The following is a 13,254-nucleotide window of genomic DNA, read 5'->3' on the forward strand; positions in this document are numbered from 1 at the left end:
GAATTTAAAAATAAACCGTGTAGTGTCATTAAAATATAACTGTTGCTTTATATATATATTGTATATAGACAACGTGTTAGTCTATAATGCTATCGGCATTATTTAATTTCCAAATATTTAGTAATATATATTAAATATATTCTTATTATATTATAGTATAATGCGTAATGACAATATTATAATATAAGCGTAACAGTTCATTCGAGATGTTTACAAAAAATAACTGGAAAAGTCATGCGGTATACTCCAACAAAGACCAATGAGGCGTCCATGATAAACTTGGTATGTATAGTTTTAAAATGACCAAACCCAAATAATACTTTCAGATACCGAGAAGTCTCGAGTTCAAAATACTTACAAAATATAAGGTTTTCCTCGAAAGGTACATCCTAAAATGATTATAGAAAAACACAAGTGATGGTAAAACCATTGAAATGAATTTAGGAATTAAAACTGCTTCACACAGTCTTTTCGTCCTTTTAGGATTTCTTAGTGATGTTGCAGAAGGGAAGGACAGACGCGACAGATATTCCTTAATTGATTTAAATGATATTAACGTGTTTTCGGTCTCAGTAATTGATTGATTGATTGATTGATTGATTGATTGATTGATTGATACACTGTAACTAAACTGCGATTAATCAATTTGGATGTTGAGGCATAAAACAAATACTTTTTTTTACATCATGTTCGGAACAATCAAAAACACTGAAAATACAAAATTAGTATTATCATTATTTTTTCTTAATTTTAATATTTTCCTGATTAATTTGCATATATGCTAGAGAGCGGCGATTTACCTGATAATGGAACATTTGAAATGGCTTGCATACTGGGTAATGTCATCTTAATTACACAGCATAACACATTATAGGAATGTGGAATGTGTTTTGTAAATACAGGATGAAAAAATGTACAGTTTCATACTTATTCACAGCGAAAATAAAAATTCGAAAAATAATTGCACCGTTTCAGAATTCACATAATGATTGTAAGATCCTTGACAATGATCTCATTTCCAAAAAATATTAGTAGTAGGGGGTTTGTGTACTTCACTTAACATAATTCAACACTAACTGGCCGATTTTGATCTGATTCTGCTGGGAGTTTTCACACTATCTATTATAAGCCCGATAAGAGAGGACAAATATCTATATGGTCTTTCCTAACACATCTTATACAGCTGGCCAAAATGAATGACTATCATATCATATTAGTCCGAGGTACATAAAATCTTTATTTTTAATATAATCTATCTTCAAAAAATCTGAAAGATGAATAATATTTTTTGAATAATAAATTCAAACTTGATTTAGCTACATGTAACTTGATGATTATATATTTTGTGTCTGTATGGGACCAGGGACATTAACGACGTGATATTTGGCCTCAGACACGAACAAGGTAGACAGTCTACGAAACCAATTATTTTTTAAATCATGTTTTTATTGAATTAAAGCGACAGTTGCTATGAAAATTTCTATTGGAAAATTATTATCAGGCGTAATATTTGTTGCTTGCTACGAAGGCACATACTTCACTTTTGATCTTAAAGATTATCATGCAATTTCCTGCAAATTATGTATAAAATCATGATATATTTGTTGTGACTTATGACAAAGACAAATTAAGGTGTATTCCGTTATTTTGCATAAAGCAGCCTCTGAACTACTGGACATATTGTAGTAACGCATATCGTGTCTATTTACGAGGATGACTATATGTTTTTCTGTACGCCGTAAATATTATTTACACAATGATGAGAATATTTTATATTTTTAATTCACTCATGTTGTTTCATATCACATAACAGAATACTTAAACAGGTTTTAATAAGCAGGCTGAAACCCGATTTAATTTCGACGGGATACATTTGAATGAGCATTATATAACTACAACGTGTAAGGGGAAAACACCGGCCGTTCTTCCTATATACCGAACTACTGCTCTCCAACGCTCAGGCTATCAACAACAAAGGCGACAAAAGAAGAGGTAAGTGACATCTATGTCGTGGTTTGCACAATTCTGAATGCCATGTGACATCGTGAATAACCACACGGAATGTCAGTAGTTATTCTGTAGTTGACTGATTATCCTGTTGAAACAAGAGGGGCACGACCTTCGAACCTGTTTGTTCTTGCTGATTTAGCAAAGTCAGGAGGACAATTCTTGGCAGTCTTCTTCCAGGTGGATTTGGTATTCTCCTTGCCTATGAGAGTTTAAACGAAGAGACGCGTGATGTATTTTGAGTAAGAGCTCATGAGGATAGGGCCTTTGCTTCTGCTTGGCCCTATTTACTTGCTCTTCTTTTTAGGAGATTAAAGTGCGTGATTTTAGGGTGGCCAGACTACTTTTACAGACTTTATTTGAGGTTCTCATAAACTTTTCTCTCGGTTCGTTGGTTATTGCCCAGAACGTAACAGCTCCTCCTTCCTCCTGTAGTCAGTAGACTTTTGCGTTTCCGCGTCCCACGTTGTTTTACCACGGGCAGGGTTTCCAACATTAGGGTTTGTATTTTGGTTCACCTTTATTTGGCCCTTGAGTTTCGGTCTATTCTGCTGTTCGCACTGGGATTCGGAGATTCTTCGGCAAGACTAACTCGCATTATAAAGTTATGATAATGTTTTACTGAGTGTGAAATTTCTATATTTTATTATACAAATGCATGGGTTACTGGTGGATTAATGCATAACGGTTATGGTGAGTATTGCATCATGAGAAATCGTTTAACAAGAAAAACCTCAAATGTATGCCAGTTTATCGGGGTTTAGAACTAGATGTATATTGTTGCTGTATTTTTTTTTAAGAAATGTAATTTTGATATTAAAAATTTCTTCACGACATCATCTGACACCATCATTATATATACAGGTATAATATTGCCTATTGCATCAATCACATTTTTTTTCTTTATAAATGTCTCATTCCTACATAAACAGTTTCTATATAAGCACTTTCGTGATTTACATGTGGATACAACACATGGTCGAAGGAAATTGTCCATTATAGCTTCACTCGTGCATAACAGCTGTATGTATTATTGAAGGATGCACTGTACCATGTTATGTATGAAATAGTATGTAATATGCAACGAAAAGGTTGTGTCACATTTTTTCCCGTATCTTTTAAAGTCTGAAGATTTTAAGAGTGATGATAAAGCAGAAATATTTTCAAATATTTTGAGTTTGCATAAAGGAAAAAAATACTGAGTTAATAAATTTTCATTAATTGATATTTAGTTATGGGGACACGAGACATTTATGAAGTATATAAACATCTACAATAGTGTACATGTGTGCAAATGAATAAGTATATGAGTACCAGGTACAGTATTTTAGTGTACATAAGTTCTTTGTAAGTATTTTAGTGTATTTAAATATACTAGGTACAGTATTTGAGTACTAGGTACAGTATATGAGTACTAGGTACAGTATTTGAGTGTATATAAATACTAGGTACAGTATTTGAGTACTCGGTACAGTAATTGAGTACTAGGTACAGTATTGGAGTACTAGGTACAGTATATGTGTGTATATGAGTATATATGAGTTCTAGGTACAGTATTTGAGTGTATATGAGTTCTAGGTACAGTATTTGAGTGTATATGAGTTCTAGGTACAGTATTTGAGTGTATATGAGTTCTAGGTACGGTATATGAGTACAAGGTACATTATTTGAGTGTATATAAGTACTAGGTACAGTATTTGATTGTATAAGAGTTTTAGGTACAGTATATGAGTACTAGGTACAGTATATGAGTTTTAGGTACAGTATATGAATGTATATGGATTCTAGGTTCAGTATATGTGTGTATATGAGTACTAGGTACATGATTTGAGTGTATATGAGTTTTTGGTACAGAATATGTGTGTATATGAGTTCTAGGTACAGTATTTGAGTGTCTATGAGTTCAAGGTTCAGTATATGTGTGTATATGAGTTTTTGGTACAGAATATGTGTGTATATGAGTTCTAGGTACAGTATATGAGTGTATATAGTACTAGGTACATTATTTGAGTGTATATGGATTCTAGGTTCAATATATGTGTGTATATGAGTACTAGGTACAGTATATGAGTACAGTATTTGAGTACATATCATTATAATGTACAACATTTGAATGTGTATGAGTACTAGGTACAGTATATGAGTGTATATAGTACTAGGTACATTATTTGAGTGTATATGAGTACTAGGTACGGTATTTGAGTGTATATGGATTCTAGGTTCAGTATATGTGTGTATATGAGTACTAGGTACATTATTTGAGTGTATATGAGTTTTTGGTACAGAATATGTGTGTATATGAGTTCTAGGTACAGTATTTGAGTGTATATGAGTTCAAGGTTCAGTATATGTGTGTATATGAGTTCTAGGTACATTATTTGAGTGTATATGAGTTTTTGGTACAGAATATGTGTGTATATGAGTTCTAGGTACAGTATTTGAGTGTATATGAGTTCAAGGTTCAGTATATGTGTGTATATGAGTTCTAGGTACATTATTTGAGTGTATATGAGTTTTTGGTACAGAATATGTGTGTATATGAGTTCTAGGTACAGTATTTGAGTGTATATGAGTTCTAGGTTCAGTATATGTGTGTATATGAGTACTAGGTACGGTATATGAGTGTATATAGTACTAGGTACATTATTTGAGTGTATATGAGTTCTAGGTTCAGTTTATGTGTGTATTTGAGTACTAGGTACATTATTTGAGTGTATATGAGTTCTAGGTACAGTATATGCGTACTAAGTACAGTATATGAGTACTAGGTACAGTATTTGTGTGTATATGAGTTCTATGTACAGTATATGAGTTCTAGGTTCAGTATATGTGTGTATATGAGTACTAGATACAGAATATGTGTGTATATGAGTACTAGGCACAGTATATCGGTGTATATGAGTACTAGGTACAATATATGAGTACTTGGTACAGTATTTGAGTACTAGGTACAGTATTAGAATACTAGGTACACTATGCACTAGACATATACATGTGTAAAAGTTGAAGAATTTATAAACTTTATTGAATAGATTATATGGTGACTGTCTACTTACAAGTTACGACTGTATTGTTCGATATACCGGCTGTTTATACTATTCGGAATTCCTTAGTCATTTGACAGCGGAAGTGTTCCGAGTACAGGTAATTTGGCGCGAATATTGCACGTGCGGATTGCCGCGGTTGTCTATATAAGCCGGTACACCTGAGTAGGTCGCCAGTCAGATGGAAAGTCTTTGTAGGACTGCCTGGCTCAGCTCTCCCCGACTCACGTAGTCAGATGGAAAGTCTTTGTAGGACTGCCTGGCTCAGCTCTCCCCGACTCACGTAGTCAGAATGAAAGTCTTTGTTAGACTGTTATGGTAACACTCACTGTCAGTAGTTTTGTGTACTATCGTTATAGTATGGCCATGTAGCCGCTAGTTTACTAAACTACTGTCATGTTGTCCTATAGTATGTGTGTGTTGAGTGCGTGACAGAATTGTATAATTTGTCCCTGTGTCTCTGTATATTTTTACATAGTGTTTAGTGGTATCCTAATAAAACTACCTGAACTTTATATATCTTGAGTTTGTGTTTATTTGCCAGACTTCACGTACAAAATATGACCCAGAATGTAAGACCCTGACGGACCCAAGATCACCGAACCTGGGTATAACTATTTTAAAGGTGTCGGTTTGAGGTGAAAAGCCGATCCTTTTACATTGGTGCCGTACTGACCAGGATCTTGGTAACCCGTTTTGGGCATTTTTGAAATGTTGGTGCGATAAGATTTGTAAAACTGAAGTGAAGCAATGGCAAATAGACTTTATTTGTGTGTGTTTACTTGGAGTGAGTGGCAGTTTTATAAATAAACTTGGTATTTCCGGGAAAATCCTGATGTATACCGGAAGTATGTCGAACACAGGGACCCGTCTTTAATCTGTCGTTGGAAAAGTTGTTATAATTGGCTTGGTTGAATAATATAGTCAGAGTTTTCCTTTGTTAATGCTACAGGGTATGGTGAAGGTTCCTGGTATCTTGTGGAGTGTTAGTTTAAGTTTAAATCTATACCAAAGGCTAGGAGGCCAGAGTTGAAAAGCAGAAGTGATAATGCTGTACTCAGCCTCAGGTGACAGGTTAGCAGTGTTTGTGGTTTATATTAAACTTTATAAGGATACTTTTGTTGCTTGGTTGAACTACTTGTGTAGTAGTAGTGTGGAATTCTTGGAGTGATAAGATTTCCTGTCTAAATATGGAAGAGGAATCCATTTTAGAATATGACTCTGAAGGAAAGGAGTCGGGTCAACCTAGAGCTAACTATGGGTGTGTGAGATTGTCTCAGTGCTAGCTGACTAGTAACGTCACTTAGAGGTTGTAGAGGTATGTCTATCTCATACGTACAGTGGGTATAGTGGAACCAACTATTGGAGTAGCAACTAATGGGTAGTAAATGACTTTGTGTTTTGCCGGAAACTGTGTTTTGTGCGAGTTGCTTTCATTGTGTGTACAGCTTAAAATACTTTGTGATTTGGATACTTAAAAGTTACTGGAACTGGATACTTAGTGTATCTTGCCATTATGTAGTGATTCTGTACATATTGTCTGTGGTTATGTACAAAATGAATCTGATGTGGCAGAGCTCGAGATAATCAAGTGCTTGTTTTGTTATGCATTTTGTCTTATATTTTATTGTATTGTTATTTTGTTATACAGGAAATTGTTTTTATTGTGTTTATGCTTCTGAAGAGTGAGCAACCATGTAGGTAGTTTTGGTAAAACGCAATGGTTGACCATGTTACCCTGGCATGGTAAGCATATTCATGGAAAAAAGTTTACTGGGCACTTTGAATTATGCTCTTGAAGCTATTAACACAGAGAGGAGTGTGCTGTGTAGTTCTGTGATTGAAGTTCCATTTTATATTGATGTTGTAACATACATGAAGTAACACTATCATTACATTTTGCAATATAGGTTTCTAGGGGAGTGGATATAATGATTTAAGTCATGTTTGTGATTGTTGTGTGTGCTCAATCTGATTGTTTAGTGTGTACTTTATACGGGTGTTGTGCAGTGTATGGAATTTAGGTGTAAATTGCTGGTTGAATATGTTGTATGAATTCATGAATTATTTTTAGTAATGAATTTCATCCCAAATCTACTGTCACATTGTAATTAACAGACAGGGTTCATGAATTATTTTGTAGTAATGGATTCTATGCTAAATTATGTGATTGTTTTTGTAACACCTATAATGTTTGTTTACATGTTTTAAGAAGAGTTCGTGAGAGGGACGTATTCCTATTTATATTAAATGTTTTTGAAGATTGTATCATGTGTTGAATCAAATATATATGTATGATCATTGTTTATAGGTAGTAAGTTGGCATCTCCATCAGAACTGATTGGAGCCTTAATTGTGTACAAAACTTTGTGAAAGTATGTTTGTAGTGACGTTGTACTTTGAAACTACAATTGCATGTTAAAGCTGATGTTGTGCAGACCTGTGTAGTTTTTATACGATCTGCTGAGATATATTTCTTTGTCATCAAAGTTTACAAATTATGTACATTTTGACAAAAAGTTGTAACTTTTGTCTTAAGGGGGGAGGAGTGTAAAAGTTGAGGAATTTATAAACTTTATTGAATAGATTATATGGTGACTGTCTACTTACAAGTTACGACTGTATTGTTCGATATACCGGCTGTTTATACTATTCGGAATTCCTTAGTCATTTGACAGCGGAAGTGTTCCGAGTACAGGTAATTTGGCGCGAATATTGCACGTGCGGATTGCCGCGGTTGTCTATATAAGCCGGTACACCTGAGTAGGTCGCCAGTCAGATGGAAAGTCTTTGTAGGACTGCCTGGCTCAGCTCTCCCCGACTCACGTAGTCAGATGGAAAGTCTTTGTAGGACTGCCTGGCTCAGCTCTCCCCGACTCACGTAGTCAGAATGAAAGTCTTTGTTAGACTGTTATGGTAACACTCACTGTCAGTAGTTTTGTGTACTATCGTTATAGTATGGCCATGAAGCCGCTAGTTTACTAAACTACTGTCATGTTGTCCTATAGTATGTGTGTGTTGAGTGCGTGACAGAATTGTATAATTTGTCCCTGTGTCTCTGTATATTTTTACATAGTGTTTAGTGGTATCCTAATAAAACTACCTGAACTTTATATATCTTGAGTTTGTGTTTATTTGCCAGACTTCACGTACAAAATATGACCCAGAATGTAAGACCCTGACGGACCCAAGATCACCGAACCTGGGTATAAATATTTTAAAGGTGTCGGTTTGAGGTGAAAAGCCGATCCTTTTACACATGTATATATGTGTATCAGTACTGCACATACATTTGCATTAGACATTGTATGCATTTGAATATATGGATGTGTCATATTAGAATATTAGACGTGTGTGGGTATAAAGCGCGTACGAGTATGTTCACGTGTGTGGCGTATGATCTAAGAGAGGTCGAGGGTTATCTAGCCTGGCCTTTTGTTAGGCAGTGTCGATATACAGGACAAAGCCAGCGTGCTGGTACCGCGCTACTTATATAACGGTGTATATATACATATTGGCGTCCTTTATACAGAGAAACAGCTGATCAACAGCAGCATGGGTGAGACAGACAGTCGATGTAGCCACATGTACAGGAGAATAATGCAGGATCAATGGTACCGGCAAAATGTCCTCAAATCAATGGCTGTCTACGGTATTTTTGCTGTGATTGTAAGTATTGTGTGTGCCAATTCAACCATGAATTTGTATATCAGCGCTTTACAAGGTCAGATTCACGTTGTATAACTAATGACTGGAGGTTATCGGTTAAAGCTAATATATTCTTAGCAGGTGCTAATTCGTAAATTTACAGTTAAAAGATTTGTAATATGTAAATAGAAACAATGAAGCAGGCTGAAACCTGTAATACGACAATGTAAACGGTCTACTCTGTCTCGGTAGACAGTAACGTGCATAGGTACAGTGTACACGTGTGTTCATTCTGTACTGTTTTTGTTGTATTCGCTGTTGTACAAAGTATTGATTTGGTGCTTGAAACAACGACATATTCTGTGAATATAATCCGTTGCCAGTCAAAGAATCTTGGAATCAAATGTAGTTTCGACCATATCGATAAATGGGAAGTTGCGGAATAAGAGTAAAAAGTAAGACGAACTAACAGAGAAGCGAGAGATCCATCCGCCATCTTGTCCTGTTAGTAACGTTTGTGACGTAGTTTTCCCACTGTATATCTTGCCATTGATGTTAACAATCTCAGAGTTTCATCAATATGAACTTCGAATTTTCCAAAGAAAAGAACTAAAGAGTTTAAGGATAGTACCTAAAATTACTCCTACAATGTTTGAGGATAACACGGCGAAAAAAATAGCCATGGACCTTTAGCTTAGCTGAAGTAACCTTAATTAAAAGTTTCCCGTAAATCAAATAACGCCTTCATACGGAAATTTTTGAAATTAAGAATTATATTCTTGGGATGGATAAATAAAAGACATGAAAAAATAAAACCGACATGTGTACGATACAGTATAATTCTAACTGAAAATCGACGGTTAATATCGGGGGCAAAGTAACATATATAGTCTAGATTGATATTGACCACTGACTTGAGAAAATGCTTGAAATACATGAATATTCTTGAGAAAAATGATCATTGACAATGCACTTCTATATTATCTAGGTCATGTCCAGGAAAGGTAACTGTATGAGAGATAAAGAAAGCACAGGGAAGGTTAAAGAACATGATAACAAAAAAAGTTGGCCTTCACATGACAACGAATTTCCATTAGGGTCATGACGGTCATTATAAAACTTCCAATTGCATTTATGTATGAGATTTATGTTGTATGTTGATAAAACGGATGAAATCTGTCGATAGTTGTTGAAATGTTCCAAGGAAAAAAAAAAAATTTTTTTACGGGAATATCCTATCAAAATTGTGTGAAGAATCCTGGACGTTTTTTCATGCGACAAAAGGATGATTTGTCTGCAATGTCAGATCAAGCTAACAAAGTGGGAAATAGGATGGACATCATTTTAAACAAAGTTTTTCATTGCATCGAGTACAGTAATCGAAATTGATATTTTTAACACGTCTTTTATCACATATACTCAAGGCTTAAGAAAAATATATTGTTTGAACTTTGTTACTGTATCTCATCACCTTAGATTACCAAATTTGAAGAATGTTTGTCCACAGATCACGAGGCACACTAAAGACCATACATAGTGTCATCACACTGCAATACCACACCTGCATACGGTACGTTGGCACCATATCCGGTCACATTACATTTACAGCAGCATGCTAAAGTTTGTGCTGGTCTTTGTACAGATCCCAATAAATACTGAGGCCAAACTTGAGGCATTACAGATTGAAGAAGTTAGAAAGTAGTTTGAAAATGAACATTGTCGATCCAGATGTTGCAGTTGGAGCAGCAGATTCTTTTTGTTTGCATTCGTTCCCCAATCTAGAGGACACAAAGCAAAGAAAACAAAAGACATGATTTTGCATGATTGTATAGGAAAACATGAGGTATACTTTCACATTGATATGAAGAAGAAGAACCACGATACACTAAATTTTTAACGTTATGTTTTAGAACAATATATAATGATTATGGTATATAAATACTGTAGTTGAGGACGGACATTAACAAAAATTTCGGTGATTTTCTGCAGGATTTTAATAGCTTAAACTATTATATGATGGATTAAGGGACATCTAAACAGCAAATCCAGTTAAAACAGTAATATTGTACATGCCTATAAATTCATACTATAGTGCAATTTAACAGAAATAACATGATGAACTTTTAGTATGTATCATGGCAAACCGTAGGACCTGCTGTTGACATGTAATATGTTAAGCTGTTTATAAATTTCAACAAAACATACGAAAAATGCATAATTCAGGGGACATAATTAGCTCATTGTATCGCATATATTATATTACATGTATAAACAAAATATGGCATATAAGGAGGTATTTCAAACACCAGAAATGCTCTTATTAGACACTATAAAAAATTCTAGAAATGGCAAGAAGACTGCCTTTTGAAAAAAATGTTGAACCGTTGTGTTTTGGGTAAAATATGCCTATATCTGAAAAAGGCCACAGACTCCCCAGTTTAACAATTTGACTTTAAAAGGTCCTTCTTACTATGATCAGATGTCTTAAAAGTATCGCCATTTGCATTTCAAGGTCAAAAAAAAATAAGCGTTCATACGTACATAACTGAACTGAAATTCATTTATCTTAATACACGAAACAGCTGTTACAACATTTCATCAGTTTGTGGACGCAATATTAATTTCGTGCTAATGAACAGAATGATAAAAATCGTTTTTCTTTTTCCAGGGAGGTATCAAAGGTCAGATAGGCCCAGCATTCCTCGATCTTCAGAGTATATCAGGAGTCGGTTTGGACGAAGGGTCATGGATTGTTACAAGTCTATACATAGGCTACACACTTGGAGCACTGGCCAACGGCTTTCTTTATCATCGATGTAATAGTGACCTCCTGTTCGCGGTCAGTGCACTGTGTTTGGCGGCCATTGTAGTCGCTATCCCATGGTGTACTGTGTACAGCCTTATGGTCGCCTGCCATGCCAGTATGGGCCTAGTTGTTGGACTCATAGATGCAGGTATGTAGTGTTTATGTATATTAGGTAGCACATGCTTTTCATTTTTATGATGTTGTTGATACAGGTATTATACATTTGTTTCATTTAAAACTAATTTACTTGAATCTCACAGCTGCCAAGCTCATGACGTTGATGATAGTTATTGAAAAGGGTTTTTTTCATTTAAAACGAATTTATTTAAGACAATTCGCTGCCGAGCTGATTGTTAGAAGGTATCTTGCAAAGGCAAGGCGTTTTAGTTACTCTTAAAATATCATCTGAAGTCTGTGCTTTCATTTTCATTTAAACATCTGTTTTAAAATACTCGCAATTTATCATTGTATATACCGGTATACCGTTGTGCAATAACAATAATGTCTAGTTTCAACTTGTTTGTATTTCAAGCTACAATTCTGACATACCACGTAGTCGCACTCCTCGGTACTCATATGGGATATCACATTATACAACTTTAACATTGCAGTTTAAAAATGCATTATTTTTGTTTTTAACGTACAGCTGTATAATAAACAATTTTAATTCACACTACGGCTGTGGGATATCGTGAATTTGTTATTGCAGTCTATAGTGTTTCATGTTACAGTTTTTTTTTAATTATTTAGGTCACCTATTGCGATCGCCTTTTATCCGGCGTCGTGCGTCATGCGTCGTCCATCGTTTGTCGTAAACAATTTACATTTTCAACTTCTTCTCAATTACCAGCAGGCCCAGAGACCTGATATTGGGTGTGTAGCATACTGGGATGAAGGGCTACCAAGTTGGTTCAAGTGGATGACCTTGACATTCATTAAAGGTTTCAGGGGTCAAATATGCTTAAATGTTTTAATGACTTCTTCTTGATAACCAAAAGGCCCAGAGACCATATATTAGGTCTGTAGCATGCTAGGATGAAGATATACCAAGTTTTGATCAAATGGATGAACTTGACCTTCATTCAAGGTCGCTGGGGTCAAACATGCTAAAATATATCAAAACTCAGGTGACTATTAAGGACCATGGGCTTCTTATTTTATCATATATTTGTATTTTACTTTTATATTTTGGCTCACTCAATGTTTGACGCATGTCTGAACCCATGACTGTACCCATATCTATGTTTCACGTAACTGTTTTATGATACCATAAACACTTACATGTTTGGCTCACGTCGGAATTTAAACGTTCCTGTTACAATATATACGGTATGCAGTTGAGTTTCATTATACAGTGGTAGAATATGCATTTGTTTTTCATGCTTTTGTTGTGCACCAATACATATTTATCACATAACTGACCCGTTCTGCCATGTCATACGGCCATGTCATAAATATCGTGTAATAGCACTATTGTGACGTCATGATAAGTATGTGTGGATAGACGGAAACGTCCCATCCGAGCCGGATTTCGCCTGTCTTATATAGAAACGAAAATTGAAAGTTGTTTCTTTATATTATCATATATGTATAATAGTTATTTGATGGATAGAATCTTACAATCGTGGCTATGTCCTATGAAATGTATTAATCGCCTAAAGGCTCGTGGCATATCAAATTATTGAACTCAATAATATTATTGAAATTTTATATGACAGAGCCACGAGTTTAAGATCATTTATTTATATT

At 35.0% G+C, this 13,254-nt stretch overlaps 1 protein-coding gene across 1 annotated transcript; it reads left to right on the plus strand.

Moving 5' to 3' along the window:
* Nucleotides 1-1,912: 1,912 nt before the first annotated feature.
* Nucleotides 1,913-11,653, plus strand: LOC117319719 (the record flags this gene model as incomplete). Its single annotated transcript, XM_033874476.1, has 3 exons — nt 1,913-1,992; nt 8,584-8,720; nt 11,368-11,653. Coding segments are annotated over exons 2-3 (400 nt in total), but the record flags the coding sequence as incomplete, so codon positions are not given.
* Between the last annotated feature and the right edge of the window lie 1,601 nt (nt 11,654-13,254).

Source organism: Pecten maximus, unplaced genomic scaffold, assembly GCF_902652985.1.
Source record: "Pecten maximus unplaced genomic scaffold, xPecMax1.1, whole genome shotgun sequence".
Classification (NCBI taxonomy): domain Eukaryota; kingdom Metazoa; phylum Mollusca; class Bivalvia; order Pectinida; family Pectinidae; genus Pecten; species Pecten maximus.